This window comes from Xiphophorus hellerii, chromosome 13, assembly GCF_003331165.1.
Source record: "Xiphophorus hellerii strain 12219 chromosome 13, Xiphophorus_hellerii-4.1, whole genome shotgun sequence".
NCBI classification, from domain to species: Eukaryota; Metazoa; Chordata; class Actinopteri; order Cyprinodontiformes; family Poeciliidae; genus Xiphophorus; species Xiphophorus hellerii.
Genome location: NC_045684.1, coordinates 25,904,413 through 25,924,684, shown reverse-complemented (window position 1 = coordinate 25,924,684; position 20,272 = coordinate 25,904,413). Strand labels below are relative to the sequence as shown.

The 20,272-nt window shown below is 41.4% G+C and overlaps 1 protein-coding gene and 1 long non-coding RNA gene across 11 annotated transcripts in view; both read right to left on the bottom strand.

The window, feature by feature from the left end:
• The window catches only part of LOC116731892 (uncharacterized), a 187,411-nt gene that overhangs the window by 5,189 nt on the left and 161,950 nt on the right, over window positions 1–20,272 (bottom strand). The gene's annotated exons all lie outside the window — the stretch shown is intronic.
• epb41a (erythrocyte membrane protein band 4.1a) overlaps window positions 1–20,272 on the bottom strand; it is a 70,935-nt gene that overhangs the window by 8,918 nt on the left and 41,745 nt on the right. For 8 of the 10 annotated variants that reach the window (XM_032581738.1, XM_032581739.1, XM_032581736.1 and 5 more), the window contains 5 exons: window positions 19,403–19,573; window positions 14,413–14,541; window positions 7,475–7,603; window positions 3,589–3,690; window positions 1,768–1,848 (listed from right to left, as the gene is read on the bottom strand). In XM_032581738.1, the coding sequence (XP_032437629.1) occupies window positions 1,768–1,848; window positions 3,589–3,690; window positions 7,475–7,603; window positions 14,413–14,541; window positions 19,403–19,573 (612 nt within the window). The remainder of the gene's footprint in view (window positions 1–1,767; window positions 1,849–3,588; window positions 3,691–7,474; window positions 7,604–14,412; window positions 14,542–19,402; window positions 19,574–20,272) is intronic. The other 2 variants (XM_032581743.1, XM_032581745.1) reach the window with 2 other exon arrangements.

Sequence of the window (20,272 nt, the reverse complement as noted above, 5' to 3'; positions counted from 1 at the left end):
TCCTTTCTTCCCCAACTTCTCTTGCTCTGTTTTCATGCTGCTTTTTTGGGGCTTTTCTTTGCACATCCTCCGAATCTACAAATTAAGGATCTGGTTAACTGCAATTAATCAAACTTTCAGGAACAGGAAGACTGGGCACAGGAGAGCCCACTTGTCCTGCTGGGACATACCCAGCGGGATTCATCCTGGATTTATTTGGAGTTATGATAACTGGATTTCTGCTGTTTGGAGCTTGCGGATACCTGGCAATATGCACAAATTTGTGATGGACTGAGCCAAACTAGCGAACACTCAGACTGACGTGCAAGTGAGACAGAGGTGCAAGTTGGATGCAATTCTTTCGTAGGCAAACTTTGGACGCTAAAACTCACTGGCTAAAAATTGATAGAATCGATTTTGGAGAAGTTGCTAGTTTTCGGCCCGATGGGAACGACCAAACTAATTTGGATGATTGGAAATAAAAGATGTACCGGTCGAGACCTTGGGGTGGACAGAAATGTTAAGTTTGCCCATTCTACAGATAATTTGTTTATTCTGAATCTGGCTCCCTGTGTCTGCCACCCTTGGCTCGCTGACTACCTTAAATCTCCTGGAGTTTATCTTCCCACCATAGCTTAGTTATGCTATCTGGCCACAGATAGAATAACTAAAGTGGAGCCAAATCCACACTTATCTTGGCTAGTAACATGTCTGAACTTTATCTACAGGGAAATCCAAGTTTAAATGAACTATATAAGCCGTTGTATCCAGTAATGTTTTTTCCACCACAGTAAGTTTTGTGTACTAAGTATTTTTCTGTGTTTTGTCTTGTTTCAGTTTCACACTTTGTTGCACTAAATCCTCTTTAAATAAAACACCAGCCTATTCCTTGAAGGAAGGGATGCAACACACAGTTTAGCTGACACTGAACATCAATAAAGGACACTGGCTCACATTGGGTGGAACACTACATTTATTTTCAGGACTCATGCATTTGAAACCTTTCGGGACAAAAAGAACCCTCCTGAAAAATTGCCAATTCAGTAGACGCGCACAGAGCACCAAGGTTGGTGAGGGAAGTTCATTGGGAGATGTGTGCAGAGTTGTTCGTGCGGAAGGGCGATGTAAAGGGGATGGACCTGCTGAGTTGGGTGAGGAACCCATTGTAACGGTTTGCAATTCTAGTTGAATTTATTTTCTCTAGGATTATTGTCAGGTCTTTTTTGTTTTCTAGAGTCTGAGTGGCTTTTGTGTTAATTAGTCTCCCATCTTTGGTTTTTCCTGCTTTCTCCCACTTTTTGTTTTTCTTGTTCTGTTTTAAGGCATTTGGCAGACCAACTGTGATGGTGTATTACCGCCACCATCAATGAGCTGGAGTGTGGACAGGACACACAGCTGTAACAAATTTCTTCTTATTAGTTCATTTGGTTCTTTGACATTTTTTACCCCTGCCTCTGTATTTAAGCTCCTGATTTCCACTCAATTACTGGTCTCACTGATCTTACTCCATATCCTGTTTTACATATATCAAGACCTGTAGATTTCACTTATTTAAAATTCAGTCTTTGAAATATGTATTTTAGGGGCTTTCTGTATCTTGGCTTTGCCAAACAAAACAAGCATTCATCTTTAAGGATGAGCGTAATTAGCTTAGATTGCATATTAGAACCTAAAGCAGAAATCTGTTGTGATTTGTGATCTAATAAACATTCTTTGCACTTTCTGAAAATATCAAGTCAACTCTGTTCTACATTTTCAAACTACAATCTGTTCTTTCATGATTTTTACCTTGTCATGATCAATTGCTGTGTCTCCAGTGATGACAATTCTCTTCTCAATTCGAGTCTCAGAAATTCCTCCTTTCACCGTCTACAACAACAGATAATTTACACAGACTGAAACACATATACTTTTACAGACATTCAACTTTATTGTCTTTCTAAATTGTCTCTTTGAAGACATAAAAATTCAGTCGCTGGTCATAATGTAGATATGTAATTTTTTCAGCAGGAGCATAATACTTTTATGAGGTATTTTAAAGAATTTGTAGATTTGCATGAAAACAGCTAGCAGCAAAAAATGCTTAATCACACTTTGTGTTCCTATTACTGATGTAAATTTAAGAAAAGGTTGGTAATAGAGTTATGCTGACTAAGATTTAAAAATTAACAGACTTGTATCAGTCTATTGCATCAGACTGCAACCTGTGTATATGGGTTCAATAATTCATTGGCCTTTTTATGTTTAATTAAACCATTTTACCCACTTTTAAGTGTTATGAAAAATTATGGTTTTGCTTTTCCATTGTTTGACTAAAACAAATCTGATCACTCATGAAGAAAGTCAGATTTATAAAGTTTCTGTTGATGTGTATTATCCATTTATATTTACATAATAAAAATGGGTATAAAGATATTGGTATATAAGAAAACCCATACTTTATTTGGAAATAAAAGACACTTCATCTCAAAGTCAGGCAGACATGTGGAGGAAATGTACTGTAAATGTTTTAATTGTGCTTATAAATAGAATAAATCATACAGTATATGTGCTTTTCCAGCAGATTCTTTATGCACAGGTGAATTTAAATTAAGTCCACTGTGCAACCCGTAATAAAGAGTAAGATTGTTTTAGATATATATTTTAAAGCAAGTTTGTGTAAAGATTTCATTTGCAGAATAAACTAAATGTGTTAATGCTCTGAATTTTTGAGTGCAACAAGGTAACATCTTTCTTTGCAAGAACAGCACAGATACAACCACTAAATGAATTGTCTGTAGAAACACTAGCTGATTATTTTTCTCATCTTATATACTGTATATGTGTCAGAATTCAACATTTGTTGAACCTATGTTTGGTTGTCTTCCAGTACAAGCAGAATATTTGCACTGCAAAAGGAATGGAGATGGAATATTCTCCCAAAGCAAAGTGGACTTTTTCAGATTAATGGTATGACAAACCTTATTTCGTTCATCCTCATCTTGGTGCCAAATAAGCTTGGAGGGTGCTGTAGGACTATCAAAACACCTGTGGTTATTATATTGTTTTTATTGTTCAAAGGAAAACAAACTCAGAGTTGTGTAATTATAAATTTGGTTAAATTACTTTAGGAGATCATACAGTGGGCCCAAAAAGTAAAGTCAGTTTGGTGAGCTTAATGATTTTAAACATTAAATGTGACTAAGGCAAAAAGCTGAAGAAATATGTAACTGTATTTTAGAATTTCCCATCAGATCTTTCAAATAAACAACCACAATCAAATGTAATTTTGACACAACAGATAAATACTTTCAGGGTCTAAGTTGTAATAGAAATCCAATTTTATAACCGCTCTCAATTCGATATTTTGTGTTGTATGTAAGAAACATTTTCTAGTCAAGAATGCAGGCTGCATTGTTATTTATGAACCTCATTTTTTTATGAATGACTTATTTGAATCTCTAAAGCAATTTTTTTGTGAAATCTATTTATACTTTGAGCTAAACTAGAAAAATAAATAAATAAATAAATAAATAAATAAATAAAAGTTGTCATTGAGTCACCCAGAACATGTTTTAGTGAATTCTGTTGATGTTATTGCCTGTTTGCCTGTTAATGACATGCACAGACCTTAGTGATCTGGGTTGTGGTGGTGGTGCTGATAGTCTCAGAGGTGATAGTCTGGGCACTCAGCAGCACTCCTGAATCCTTCTCTGCTAGGGTTTCCACAGGCTGTCGGAGAAATGCATTGATTATTAACTGTTCAAGACCATCATACTGATCTCATTTGTGTCTACAATTTGACTGTTGGTCTCAGACAGTACTTCTTATTCTTACACTGTATTCTTGTGTTGTTTTGAAAAGTTAGTTTTGTTTAAAGGCATCACTTACTGTGTATTAACTAAGATTTCAATGAAAACACTATTTTATTAGTAACAATAATATGTTAGTTTGCCCTGCGACAGACTGGCGACCTGTCCAGGGTGATCCCATCTCTCGCCCGGAATGTTAGCTGGAGATAGACACCAGCACCTCCTGACCCCACTAGGGACAAAGGTGTTAGAAAATGGATGGATGGATGGAATATGTTAGTTTAACTTCTAATTTTAGTAGATTTTCTTTGGACTGTAGCTCAACTGATTTATTAATGAAACTTGTGTCTACTGTTAACATGCAGCTATTTATACAAAATTTTCAAGAATCATCCTGTGCAAAACAAGTAAAATAAATTTCTAACTAAATGAAATATCATCAGCTACCTTAAGACAAATTGTGACCATTTCTGCAGAGAAGCTTTGCACACAAAATATAACTATTTGTTTTTACACACCTATGGTTTATTTAGGACAGTGTTTCCTAACCCTGGCCCTGAAGCCAAACTGCCCTGCATGTTTAATATTTTTCCCTGCTTTAATGCATTTGTTTCAGCTGATTGCAGTTCAGCAAACACCCGTTAATCTACCACCAGATTAACGGGTGTTAATCTAGTGGTTAATCAGACAAACTAATTTCACTAATGAAATTAGTTTGGCTGACGAAAGGACACACCTGAAACATCAAGGACCATTGTTGGGGGAAACAGAGAAAGGAACAACTTTTAATTCATTTTCAGTGTAGTCCTTTCTCCAACTTGTTGACGTGACCTTTGATTATGCAGAGTTAAGAATCAGGGCACTCCTTAGTAGGGATAAGTCAAGGTCCTTCTAAAGATTCTGCTTGAGGCCTTTGCTCCCTTAAGCAAGTTGCTTTTCACTTAGTATAAACCAGATCCTTCTATTTCACCTTAATTTGGCAATATTTTTTATTCACACTTTTCAAAGTCTTATTTTTATACATTTTTTCAAAAAAAAAAAAAAAGAGTACACAATGCATTTCCATATTTTAATAAAACCTTCAATCATTTTTTCAGTTTTTCTTAATGAGCCTGGTTGAATGTCTCTTCCTTGCTCCAAATTCCTGTTAGGAGGCCGGGGTCTGTTTCCACCAGAGGGAGCCAGGAAGCTGCTGTGGAGGTTGGACCTGCTGAGTAAACTCACACACCTGCTAATCAACTAGGCTCATCAGGCCAATGACAATAGGAGCTAGTTGCCAGTGCTTCAGAACTTGAGTGGTTAACCTACATGATACTCTGAGCCCTCTGATGTCCCAGCGATACTGTGTTCCATGTGCTACTTTTGATATCTCCTCGACTTACCTATTTGTGTTCTTCTGTAAAAATTCCACTGGTGATTTCTTGGATTCTGGTCTTTCTGGTTGCTCCTCGTGATCTCAAGACTCCAGAGAAAAACCTGTGGTTCATGTGCCACGACTGGCAATGTTCCACTCCTTTTCCTCGATTCAAGCTCTGCGTAACCTGTCCGTACTCCAAGGTCTCCACCATTCTGCATCTGCCCTCTGGTCCTACACAAGATCTCCCTTGCTCCAGCAGGTCTAAGATCCCCCACATAGGTTCAATTCAAGTCTCTTTCTGTCTCCCCCTCATGGACTTATCATTATGAGTAAGATATTCATTTCTCGTCTACATTCTACCCCGTTGTTCGAACTACTCACTGCTTTCCCACTCTGTTCCAGTGTTCCCATTCCTGTTTATTGTTAGTTTATAAGTTTATTGTTATTCAATAAACTTTATTAATCTTTTTATCTGCCTCCTGAGAGTGTTCTGCATATGGGTCAAAAGTTTGCCTAAAACCATGAGATAACAATGGGGCCAGGTTGACCCAACAGACCCTCAGGATTATGCTTGCAGAACAGAATTCTCTCATTCAATCCCACGATGCCATCCTAAGATCCCTTTGCGAACAATAAGATACCCCTAATCAACATCAGTTCAACTCTAACAGAATCTCCAACCACCGCAACCTTCTCCACAGCCAGCAGAAACCTCCAACTTTGTGCCAGTTCCTCAGATGGTTCTGGTTCTCCAGCTGTCCCCCTCGTCCTTCCGTGACATCAGTTAACCCTAACCCTACACCAGACAAATATGAAGGTGATATAGATTGTTTCGGTGGGTTTCCATTACAATGCTCACTAGTTTTCAATTGATCACCTTAAAGTTTCCCTCATGATGATGCCAATATTTCATAAAAATGATCACTTCTCACCATTCGAAGCTCTAGAATGGTCAGAGCCCCGTTTTCAGGACCAGAAGAAATTCTGGCTGTTCATTTAAGGATTTTTTGCTGGAATTCAAACAACTATTTAGTCAAGAGTCTGACCACACAACCCTATCTAGAAAATTGTGGACAGTAAGACAAAAACAACAAACCGTAACTGACTTTGCTCTCGAGTTGAGAATTAAAGCTTCAGCCTCAGGTTGGGATTTGGCAGCATTTGAAGAGTGGATTTTTCACGCTCTTCTCAATGACTCCCTAAAAGACGATTGAGCTCCCTTGGATGAACCCAGCACCTTGGATTGAGCTCACTGCCAATCCATTTAGATAATCGGATATGTGACCAAAACTGAGAGAAATCCAAACGACATGTCTCCAGATTTGTTTCCTTACCTGTTACATCTAGTCATTCCCAGGTTTCTCCCCACATTTCTCAGAACAATCCAGAAACTATGCAGATAGACAGAACCAGATTATCCCCATAAGGATAGATATGAGCTGGGTTTTTCTTTGTGGGTAAAAAGAATGGTTCTCTTTTTCCTTTCCTACATTATAGTGGTTTAAATCAGATAACTATAAAAAAATACTGTATATCCATTTGTCTCTGGTCTCTGTTTTTCTCTCGCTTTAATCTCTCCATTTCCTATTGCCCAGGTTGTAAGAAGATCAAAGCGGATGCCCTGTCTCTTCTGATAATTACAAGACCCAGGTTCCATCCTTCTGCCCGATTGCACCATTGGTGCAGTTTCATGGGACATTGAAGACGCCATTAAACAAGCCCACCTCACTGAAACTGATCCTGGAACCAGAAATCAGAAATCCTAACTAGAAATCCCAACAGAATATTCATCCCCACTTCAGTCTGAGCTCGCCTGATTCATTGGATTCACTCAGCCAAGTTCTCTGCACACCCTGGAATAAGCTCTGATTTACCATTGCTTCTGGTGGCTGTCTAGAGTATGTTCTAGCCTCTCCTGTCTGTGCACGTAAAAAACCCTCCCACACACGTCCAGCCGGATTCCTCCAGCCACTAGCCAGACCCAAATGCCCCTGTCTTGGTCGATTTCATCACTGTACCTCCACATTCTAAAGGTATGACTACCATCTTTACAATTACTGACCGTTTTCCTAAATATTGTCATCGTATTCCCTACAGAAAATTACCCACTGCCTTTCAGACTACTCAGCTAATAGTCAAGCATGTTTTCTGACTCCACGGCATTCACCAAGAAATACTATAATATTGTCCACAGTTCATTTCTCAGGTCTGGAAACATTTTTTCTCTGTTCTGGATACCAAAGTCACACTCACATCTGGTTACCAACCTCAGTCCAATGAGGATGGTCCAATTCCTTCAAACAGAAAGAATGAGCCAAAAATTAAAATCTACACTCAGATGTCTCACCTCTACCAATCCTGTTAACTGGATCCAGTACCTTCCATGGGTTGAGTGTGCACATAACTCACATTTTTGCCTCCACTGATCTGTCTTCATTTGAAGTTTATTATCTAGGTTATCTACCTCCACTTTTTCCTGCAGATGAAAAAGAAATTTCGGTTAGCTCAGTCCACCATCACACCCGCTGCTGCAAACTCATCTGGTGCAGAACCCTTGGTGCACCTCATAACAGAACCGCTGTTTTGCCGACCATAAAACGATCCCCACTTCACAATACTCACATGGTCAGAAGGTTTGGCTTGCATCATGTGACGTTCCTCTCAAATCCATCTCCAAGAAATTTGCCCCCATTGGTACCATTTCATATGGACCCCTGGTCCATATGAAATCGACACGAATCCCAAAGCTGTCCGTCTTCGCCTCCCCTTCAGTCTTCACCCCACGTTCCATGTATCCCAGATCAAACCCATCCAGACAAGCATGTTATGACCTCCTTCCGAACTCCCTCCACTCGCCCTGGTCAATAATTGCTACCCTGTCTATGATGTCCGCCGAATCGTAGACTATAGTCGACCTGGTCATGGTTGACAGTACCTCGTTGATTGGAAGGGTTACAGTGTGAGACCGCTCGTGGGTGCCCTTTTCTTTTATTTTGAATGACACGCTCATTTCTGATTACCAAGCTGCTGTGGAAGTTGGACCTGTTGAGTAAACTCACACACCTGCTAATCAACTAGGCTCATCAGCCCATAATAAAAGGAGCTAGTTGCCAGTCCTTCAGAACTTGAGTGGTTAACCTACATGATACTCTGAACCCTCTGATGTCCCAGTGATACTGTGTTCCATGTGCTACTTTTGATATCTCCTCGACATACCTCTTTGTGTTCTCCTTAAAAAATTCCACTGGTGATTTCTTGGATTCTGCTCCTCAAGTCTTTCTGGTTGCTCCTCGTGATCTCACGACTCTAGGAAAAAAACTGTGGTTCATGTGCCATGACTGGCAATGTTCCACTCCTCTTCCTTGATTCAAGCTCTACGTAACCTGTCCATACTCCAAGGTCTCCACCATTCTGCATTTTCCCTCTGGTCCTACACAAGATCTCCCTTGCTCCGGCAGTTCTGAGATCCCCCACAGGTTAGCTCAGGAAGCCGCTGGATCGTTAGCGGGGTCCGGATCAGAAAGAAGGTTCTGTACCTGAACTCAGGGAAGAAAGTTTCTCTCTGTCCCATCATAATGATGAATCGGGTCCAGTTCCATCACAGGATGGATGGTGTATTCATAAGGAAAACTACGGTTTTTTACATCCCTTTCCCACTCTACTCCCACATTAGTATTTTCCCATAAATATCCCCTCCTCCCCCCACAGCTCTTACGTTAGTTTTACCCCCCCTTACAGTAGTATCGGACAGAGACATTTCCCATATTCTCATATACAAAATTTGACAGGTATAAGTGTATTTGAACACATATATGTTGGTACCAGGCCGCGCAAGAAATAATGAACTACTTCCGGATGTTTTATTTTGAAAATCCTAAACCGGATTTTACCGGTTACGTCTTGCGCGTCAAAATTGAGCCAACTTGCAGCAGAATGAGTAACAAAACAACATCGGAGTACTGCGGCGCACCACCCCCCAACAACAGCATCGGACTCGATACTTACCACGCGCGACCCCCCCCTCCCGCAACAAAATTGCGAAGGGCTGACAGGTCCACGCGACTAAAAAGGTTGGGGACCGCTGCTATAAATTACCTATATATACAGGGCCGTGCAGAGACCTATGGAGGGGCAGGGGCTCAAATTTAACACAGCAACAACCCATATTAATCAAGAATATAATTGTTTCCTACTATATCATTTCCATCATGTGGGGACAATGCAAAGCAAATATAGTCTATATTTTCTCCAACAGGTATAAAGTTTCTGTTTCTGCTGCTGACAGTCCTGGAGGGCTGAGTTGATCTGAGACTGTAGCTGTTAAACAGATCAGAGGAGAGAAGGTCTCTGGTTATAAAGTTATGAAATAAGCAAAATTGCTGCCATTTTACTAATTAAGCCCTAATAATATATATTTAACCTCTAGAACAACCTGGCTGCAGACTGATTTATAGATCAAAAAACTCAAAGGGGTTAACTCTATATAATAGTTTGATGTTCGCACCTCTGAGATCTAGAATTATAAGACTGAGATATCAAGGCAAAGAAAACTCAGTAGCTGCTGGTAGAGGCCATTCAGGGGCCTCCAGACATTCAGGGGCCCCTAGAAATTGTTTAATTGTAACACAGACCATAGATCTAAACCTGTAGCATCATTTATAGAGAATGACAGTGTTATTACGTTTTATTTAATGCATTCAGCTGAGAAAAATAAATAGTACATTAAGGATTTAATTAGGAAGTTTACTTTGTAAAACTTTAGACAATCATCTTGATAGTTTGATTGTTGTGTTACCATGGCTACAATATGGTGTACTCTTTGTGTTTGAATTGGGTTTGTGTCATGTTCTGTGTTTTCTGTGTGTTGGTTTTGAGTTTCCTGTGTCTCTGAGTCTCCGTGTTGTCCTGTTCTCCCCTTGATCATTCCCAGGTGTGTCTCATTTCTGTGATTACCCTCTGTGTATTTAATGCCACCTGTGTGTCTGCGTCCTCGTCGAGTCCTCGTCTAATGTGCGTGCAGTCCTTTGTGTTATCCAGTCTTGTTAACGGTTGCTACCGGCGTCGAGCCCTGGCTTCCGCTCGGCCGTGCTGCCCGTTGCTTGCACTGTGTGTTGCACTATTAAAATCACTATTCATCTTACCTGGGTCTACAGCGTCTGCCTCACCACCACCTCAACACCCGCAAATCGTGACAGAAGGACCCGACCAGAACGATCGGTGAGGTTCGCTGTTAATATGGATCCAGCCGTCTTAAGAAGAACAATAAAGGATTTTGTAGAGGAAGTGGCAAGACCATATTCAGCCTATCAGCGCCTTAATATAGCCACACGCTTGGCGCTAGTATTGGACTATTGGATCCCGCGTCTTCCGCACCTGGGTCTGTTGCAGCAGGAGGCAGAGGGGGAGCGCCTGACGGCAATCGCCGTGCTTAAGGGTAACCCTCTGTCTCCCAAGCCGCACAGTGTCTCTCCGCCAGCCCAGACCCAGCTCCATCTCCGGGACCAGCACCTCCAGCCGGTGCACCCGAGCCCTATGCAGCCGGCGTTCCAGCCGGCGCACCCGAGCCCGATGCAGCCGGCGTTCCAGCCGGCGCACCCGAGCCCGATGCAGCCGGCGTTCCAGCCGGCGCACCCGAGCCCGATGCAGCCGGCGTTCCAGCTGGCGCACCCGAGCCCGAATCAGCCGGCGTTCCAGCTGGCGCACCCGAGCCCGAATCAGCCGGCGTTCCAGCCGGCGCACCCGAGCCCGAATCAGCCGGCGTTCCAGCCGGCGCACCCGAGCCCGAATCAGCCAGCGTTCCTGCCGGCGCTCCAGCCACGGTCCCCATGGTGATGGGGTTCCAGGCGGCCTGCCTGGCTCCAGGCCGACAGGCGGCGCCGGTAGTGGGTTTTTCTTCCCCAGTTAGTGGGTTCTCGGCCCCACCTGAGACCCCGACTCTCTGCGTTCCTCCCGAGACCCCGACTCTCTGCGTTCCTTCCGAGACCCCGACTCTCTGCGTTCCTCCCGAGACCCCGACTCTCTGCGCTCTTCCCGAGACCCCGACTCTCTGCGCTCTTCCCAAGACCCTGACTCTCTGCGTTCCTCCCGAGACCCCGACTCTCTGCGCTCCTCCCGAGACCCGACTCTCTGTGCTCCTTGCCGCCTCAGGGCGGCCCCCGGGACTCGTTGTTGTCGCCGCCTCTGGGCGGCCCCGGAGACCCTTCGTCGCCACCTCCAGCACCGCGGACGACCACCGGACCACCTCCGTGGTTCCCGCCTCCAGGAGGCGGGAACCACGCCGGACCACCACCGGACCACCACCGTGGTTCCCGCCTCCAGCGCCGCGGACGACCGCCAGACCACCTCCGTGGTTCCCGCCTCCTTTGCCTCCGCCCACCCTGTGGGTAGTTTTTTGTTTGGTTTTGGACTCTTGGCCCTTCCTGTGCCTCCGCCCTCTCCGTGGGGTAGTTTTTTATTGTTTCTGGACTCTGGCCCCCCGTCCAGCGCCCCTCCGCCCACCCTTGTTGTGTTTTTTTTTGGCGTCTGGTAGCCGCCCTTGAGGGGGGGTACTGTCATGTTCTGTGTTTTCTGTGTGTTGGTTTTGAGTTTCCTGTGTCTCTGAGTCTCCGTGTTGTCCAGTTCTCCCCTTGATCATTCCCAGGTGTGTCTCGTTTCTGTGATTACCCTCTGTGTATTTAATGCCACCTGTGTGTCTGCGTCCTCGTCGAGTCCTCGTCTAATGTGCGTGCAGTCCTTTGTGTTATCCAGTCTTGTTAACGGTTGCTACCGGCGTCGAGCCCTGGCTTCCGCTCGGCCGTGCTGCCCGTTGCTTGCACTGTGTGTTGCACTATTAAAATCACTATTCATCTTACCTGGGTCTACAGCGTCTGCCTCACCACCACCTCAACACCCGCAAATCGTGACAGTTTGTTCACAAATACATCACAGCAAATAACCAATAATCAGTGATTGATTTTAAACTCTGCCAATAAACCTGGTCTCCCTCTCACAGACTTCACCTTATCGATATTTAAACATGTTAGTGATGCTGAGGTTCTTAGTAGGACGTGGTTCCGGGGGCAGGGGGGTTCTGTCTAAGGCCCCATATTACCTTGGGCCGGCCCTGCATGAAGAGCTGCTAAGACGCGCATCTCTGGAATCTACCTGGAATTATTAACTGATAGTGTTTTATGTTGCATCAAGACCTGCACTGACAATATTACTGTGAAAAAACATATCTGGGTCTTGCCCAACTATAAGGTATGGATGACCCAGGAAATCCAGCAACTGCTTAAAGAAAAGAGCATCATGTGAGGACAAGCGCCTCTACAGCTTGGAAATCTAGAGAGGAGTCACTAAGGTTAAAAGGGACTTTGAGAGGAGGATCGAGGAGAACCTGGACAACAACAGCAGGCAGGTTTGGGTGGGAATCCAGCACATCACCAACTACAGGACCAGTCAGTTGAAGATGACATCTCACTGAAGTGGTTCAGGAGAAGATGGACCATTTCTTTGCTCTTTTCGAGGCTGAGCCTTCAGTAGCACCTGTTCCGAATTAAGCAGTGGTCAAGGTAGAGGAATGTGAGGTGAGACGCTTGCTACAGTCTGCCATCCCCAGAAAGGCAACAGGACCTGAGGGTGTTCCTGAACCTGTGCTCTGCTTAACTAAGATCTTTAATCTATCCCTATCTCAAGCAAAAGTCCCATCCTGCCTGAAATCCTCCACCAAAGTTCCCACTACTAAAAAAATCACCTATCACCTGCCTGAACAACTACCGACTAGTGGCTCTCTCCACATTGGTGATGAAATGTTTTGAAAGACTGGTTCAGAGTCATATTTTGTTCATATTCCTCTCACCTTGATGCACACTTGTTTGTATGCCTACTCATTGCTGTCTGTTTACAGAAACAAGTTTGCTTACAGAGCTAACAGGTCAACTAAAAATGCTGTTGCCACTGTCCTCCATATTGTCTTGTCCCACAGCACCAGGAGAGATATGCAGGCTTAGTCTTCATTGATTTCAGCTCTGTATTCAAAATCATCCCCCCTGACAGACTGGTGTGCAAACTGGGAGACTTGGAAATACCCCTTTCCACCTGTTGCTGAATTAAAGGCTTCCTGACAGACTTAGAGAGGGACCCCATAACTCCTCAGTTATCAGCATCAGCACTGGCTCTCCCCAGAGCTGTGTTTTAAGCCTTCCGCTCTTCATGATGCGCACACATAATTATGTTTCAGTCCATCAAAGTAGCACTCTTGATAAATTTGCAGGGGACACAACTGTAGTTTCATCTCATGGGGAGATGAGTCTGCATACAATAATGAGGTGGAGCGACTAACAGCGTGGTGCACAGATAACAACTTGACCTTAAATACAGCCAAGACCAAGGTGCTGATACCTGGCCTGGATGGGATAAACAGCAGAACTGATGAATAAAGCATGATAGATTATTTCTTCAGGAAAAACAAAATTTTTCAAAAACTACTGGTTTCATTCTATTGGTGCTCTATTTATTGAAAGCATCATCTGCTATTGTGTCTGTGTGTGGTTCTCCAGGTGCACAGCAGCACGAAGGAAGACACCTAGAAGATCATCAGCTGTGCTCTGCTTTCTCTCAAAAAACTCCACAGGTTTGTCTCAGCAAAGTCAGGAACATTTTAAAAGACTCCTCCCACCCTGGGCACAATTAGTTCCAATTGCTGCCAAATGGCTGCAGATACCGGAGCATTAAAACAAGGACAAAACAGGCTGAGGAACAGTTTATACCTAGTAGCCATCAGGGCATTAAATGCCACCTTGTATTACATCTAATCCCATGGTTATGTTCATGTAATTTTATGACCTGTTTTTATAATGACACCAAAGGAAACATGCACTTTTACTTTCTTAGACATTCGTCTTTGAGGTCTACAAAGATTTTAGAATCAACCAACAGCGTAGTGGGATAGTCTGGGTTTAAGACTTGGCTAATAATTGTGCAAACAGTGTCTGTTTTAATTATGAAAATGACAAAAATAAATAAAAGCTGGGGATGTTTCATTCTTGGTGAAATTAATCTATGAGTTGGTGTCGCATCCAACAGTCACAATTTCCTTTAAACAGTGAGTGCAGTGTGTCCTGAAACATTTTCAGAACAAAATCTTAAAATTTGCTCATCTGTAAGAACCAACATTATAGCCCACTATTGTTCAGTATTTTGGTATAATTTTTAGAAACAACTTTACACTACATATAACAGTCGATTCAAGATAAATACTTTCTAAAATATCTGCTGAATCTGTGGAGTTTCCTTAATTTCTCTTACCTGTGCTGACTCATATGTGATGGTCTTTGTCTCAGTATGAACTAAAGGAATGTCCTTGTAAGTCACAGTTCCTCTTAGAGAGTTGGTAACATCTGAGATGGTGACCGTTTGGGCCCTTAGAACTGGAGACTGCAGGAATGAGAAAAACATCAGAAAAAAAACACTGGGGCTTAAACTAGGCTTAAAGAATGGAAAATTATTTAACATATGTATACATTAGTGTGTATTATAAATAAATAACAAGAATTCTGTCCTTTTGGTACACTCATCAATTAATGTAAGTAAGATGGAGTAATTGTGTGTCAGCTCCTTTTAAAATAAGGAACAGGGAAGCATTCTTCCTCTTGTTTTTAATGTATATATGGAGGATTTATCAAAGTGGCTATAAAACTGAGAGATAGGGTGTGTTGCTGGTGGGACCATGCATGCAGATGATCTGGTTATTTTTTGTCCTTGTAGTGCTGGTCTTCAACAATTACTGAGGATCTGCTCACAATATGGTCAGGTGTATGACATTATGTACAATTTAATGAAAAGTAACATGATTATAAAAACCAGGGAAGATCAGAAATGGGAACTTCGCGATTTTTCCTTATCTCAGGAGTGGGCGATCCTGGTCCTTGAGGGCCGGTGTCCTGCAACTCTTAGATGTCTCCCTGGTCCAACACACTTGAATCCAATAACTGAATCACCTCCTAAGTGCAGTCAAGTTCTCCAGAGTCCTGCTAATGACGTCATTATTTGACTCAGGTGTGTTGAAGTAGAGACATATCTAAAGGTTGCAGGAGACCGGCCCTCGAGGCCCGGAGTTGCCCACCTCTGTCTTATCTGGTGTTCTTAAAGTGTGTGCTGCTGTGAAATACCTGGGACATTATTTAACTGATGATCTGGCTAATGACATGGAAATTTACAGACAATATTATTTAATGTACAGTACCCACAAGCCAACATTCTTAAAAAGTACTTGCGTACAGTAAGTGTACGCAAGTACACTTACTGTACTTGCGTACACTTACTGTACGCAAGTACTTTTTATAAATCATATTGCACTCCTTTGAATACTGCTCACTTATATAAGCAAAGCAAGTATATATGGGGGAATTTTTCTGCCATTCCCCCATAAGTATACAGAAACTTAAAGCAGCGTAGTGACGGAATGAGGATGCTGCTTAGTCTTGATGCTGAAGGGGGAATAGATAATCCTGCTCTCTCGTCCTTACTTATAGCACTGACTGCTAGTTATTCCACATATCCAGTTTTTATAATTTTTATAATGTCACCTTTTAATAATTTTTTAGAACTACTCTTACATTTTAATTTTTACAACTACTCTTACATTGACAACGTCATAGCTGAACTCCTACAAAGCTAAGGACCGTGGGATTCTCCTGTTTTTTACTTTTACTTTAATTTTTTACTCAAGATGCCTTTAGTTAACATAGATGATATCAGCAGCATTACACAAAGACTTATAACAGTGGAATTAAAGATTGATGGTCTGCAGATGAATTTCAAGGCTCAAGACAACAATCAGCTCAGAACCTCGTAGATTTGAGACAATAGAAAGGCAGATCAGCTACTGGAAGTGAACGTCGCATTAAACAATCTTTGTGGCAATGAAACAACTCTTCCTATAAACAACGCAGCCCACGCAGCCCACCCTGGAATACTATGTGAGGTAAGCTGAAACAGATCATGGATCTGACGAAAGGTCAGGTCCATGATCCCCTTCACCTGGACGAATCAGCGTGGCCGACTCTGAGCCAAAACCCATATCCAACTGCTGCACCGAAAGGAAAACAAATGAGGAGAAACTATTCCCCTGCCCTGTTTCGCAGGACAAAACGACCAGTTTGAGCCATAACACATTCCGTATCCATGGGAATCCCACGGAAAAACAGATTTGCTGCACTTCAACAAGAACCCATGAGGGAAACCTCACCTTCAGACATCAGCCACAGGTATGTAGTACATTCACCCCCCAAAGTGAACACTAAGAAAACCACAAATATGCCAAAAGAGATGAGACAGTAAATGGAATCAGCCATTTCTGCAACGCCAAGAAAACCAGAGTTATGTCCTTTCTCAAATACACCATTTCTGCCATGACAGAGAAAATTCTCTCTCTCACCATGGATCAGCCAAATTTTGAAACTCTAGTTGTGCATGTGGGAGCTAATGATCTGGCAAAACAACAATCAGACATTCTGAAAAAGACTACCATTCTTCTGAACACTATTGGAAAACTAAAACTGAAGATTTTTATTAGTGGCCCTGTCCCAGCAGCAGGATGGGGTGACCTGAAATATTCTCGATTGCTTTCTATAAACAAATGGCTGATAAACTCATGTGTTGCCAGCACAGTGACATTCATCGATTACCACGGGATCAAGGGAGTAAAGTGGTAATGCACAACAAACGTGAGTTTTTCTCAGTAAACAAACTGTTGAGACCCACAGAAGTCAAACTAAAATTCAAATGTTGTTTAGATATGAGTTTGGTTCAGTGTCACTGATGTAATCTCTGCTACACTTTTACAAAAATTAAGACTCTAAATAAAACAAGTTTTAATGAGTGACTCCACTTAATAAAATTCCTCATAAATATTGATTTATTGTAGTGACTCTCAATACAAGTTATGTGTTATTGTGTTCTCTGAACGCTACTGCTACTGAATTGGGCTTTTTCAACAACGGTGAGAAACTAGATCGTCACTTTTCGCTGGGCACTCCTCTCCTGAGCTTCCAAAAAGCATGTTTCCCAGATAAAATTACTTCTTTTGTTAGTGCTCAAACAGCATAATCTCCTGACTCTGATCCCCCAGAGTACCCTCCAATTGTTTCTGAAGTCTGAGATTGGGTGCCAGACATTATCTTTATACCTGTATTCTTCCAGAATGCGTCTGGCCCCCCGCACTACAAAACAGGACAGTCCGGATCACTAAAATGAAACTTACAAAAAACAGAAATACAATTTAAGACGTCCTGAAATCAAACATCAGACCCATCCCCTGCCTAAAAGAATATCAATCTTAGGAACTATCATGAATGGATGACAATACTGAATCACCTGTACTAATTAAATTAACACCTCAGAATTAAATTTTTTTTAAGTGAGAATATATTTAAGAATATCATAAATTGTAACAAAATCTTTTTGGGTCTTTTTACCTCTTTTGAATATCTGGGTATTGAGGTAAAAGGCCATAAACAAACTTTGACATTAACTTTAAAAAATTCCAACATAAGTAGAAAACGTCTTTACTGATTGTAATGAACTTTTATCTCTCATATGAATGATTATAATTGTTTAATATTTGTCAGTGACTTCAACATTCATATTGACAACCCCCAAGACAGAGGGGCAAAAAAGCTGTGTGATATTCTTGATAATTTTGGTCTAATTCAACATATTAACCAAGCAACCCACAATCGAGGTCACACACTGGACCTGATAATCAGTAAGGGTGTGAATATTTCCACTGTCGGATCATTTTGTTGTTATCTTTGAAAGCACAATCAGCATTGACTCGGCCAAAAAGCACAAAACATTCTTTCACAGACAACACAGCAGAAACATTTTATCAAATCTACTCTACCTCCCCGCCCTTAAGTTGTAATGATGTAGATGAGTTGGTAGATAATTTTCATTCTAAAATTTCAGATATAATTGATTTCATTGCCCCCATTAAAGTGAAGGTTGTTTCTGGTAGGAACAATTCTCCATGGAGAAATACACAAACTGTGAGTTCTGCGAGACAACTTCGCCATAGGGCTGTATGTAAATGAATTTTAGGGCAATACGACTATAGTTATTAATAATTCAACTGTGGGTTTTCTTTGGTACTGGAACAAGGTAGACAGTCTTCCACAACAAGGGAACTTTCTCTTGGGTCTGTCATGAGAACGGACCAAAATGCAGACAGGAGCTGGGAGCATGGATCATGTTGCAGTTTTAATCTAAAAATGATGAACCTAACTTACAAAAATATCAGAGAGCAAGGACAGAAACAAAATAATCCAACATGAAAAAACCAACAAGGAAAACCAGGAGTAAACAGGATGACCGGAATAACAGGAGTGGACAAGAGAACCCGGCGAGGAGTGACTGAGAATGAAGTTCTTAAGTAGTGGAAGATTGAGTGTTGAACAAACGATCTGGGCTGATTAGCTAACAGATTGCAGCTGTGAGGGGAAAGAGTAGAATGTAGACTGAGGAGAGGGAGAAATAAAGTAGGACAGGGGGCAAGGGAGAGTAAATAGGGACTATAAAATAAATCTAGCTCTTAAGAATAACTAGACTAAAGAAACATAAACTAGAGTAACTAAGAATAACTAGAAATAAGAAATATACATAACTAGAAACACTAAAAAGGACTAAACTGAAGTAACACAGAAACAAAACTAATTTTAATCAAAGAAAAGACTATGGAAAACAGCATAAATAAATCAAAACTCCAAAACACTTAAGCAACCAGGCATCCAAACAGGGTCAAGCTAAGTTTGAAGAGATGTTGGAGACGCCGACAGAGCTTTTCTGTTTAGGTCTTCAGTATGATGTATTAATTTAATGATTTAGTTAATTGTTTGATGGTAAATGTAATTATTTAATAATGTTAATAATAATTTTATGATACATCTAATTAATTAATGGGAGATTTACATGTATGTGTATATTTATTTGGTATATTTATTTATTAAATTTTGTTATTTAATTTTACCCTCCATAAAATTGCGCAATTACTATATGTTTGATGTCCTTTTGGAGGAGGGGTTCTCATTGGTGGGGCAACTCTATGAGTAAAGGTAGGGGAAATACTGAATTCCATACTCTTCTATGCTTGCTTCAAACACCCTTGTTAGATTTTTTTGTCTTTTTTACAAAAATGATTTTTATATTTTTACAAAATAAAACAACTGAATGAACAACAACTGTGAATGGTGATTTTAGGTGATTTTACAAATATGCAGATAATATCCTCAGAACTCACCGCTGGTTGCAGCTGGCCATTGAGGCTCACTGAGCGGAGTGGCGAGTTGGTAGATAGGCGTTTGTCCCACTCACTGGGTCGAGGTTCTGGTACTGACTCCATAAAACTTCTCTTGAGCTCACTGATACTAGTGTGGTGACGCATGATCTCAGTTTGGGTCTTATCAAGGTCCTTCAAGAATGAAAAAGTTACATTAATATAATGATAGAGCAAAAGGTCAAAAAAGATGATCACAGACAGGAATAGAATGAGTTGAATGTTGACCAAAACGAGTCAGAAAAAAATACTGAAAAGAAAGGAGCATAGTGAACTTACACTGCACAGTATGAATGAAAGGACAGGTAAAATGGATAAGTGCGTAATGATTTTTCTGTAATCACAAAGGTGCGTTAAAACAATGTCAATGCCACACTATCACTAGAGTAAAAATTGTTTTTTTAACAAGTTGAATTACTATGTGCTTTTTCTAAGATATGTCCATAAACATATCATGCTTATTTCTAAAAAACCCCAGAAACCTTCACAGTACCAGGAAATGAACATATTAAGATAAAATAATTTGTAAAAGAATCTGCCAACTACTGTATTCTGAGAAAATCGTCAGACAAGAAACACAACAGACAGTCCTATTTCAAATTTTCTGGTGTCATTCTTTTTTTTAAATTGGACTTACAAAATATGGTGTTCTTACAGGATTCTATTTGATTACTGACAATCCCTTTTTTTATCTATCTCTGGATGTTGTAGGGTTGTGTTGGTTGATGCGACTCTGCAATCTTGTGGGGATATTGGGGGCAGTTCCCCTGGATTGGCAGACTAGGGTGGTGGACCCCTTATACAAAAAAAGGGGAAGGGTTATCCACAGAGTGT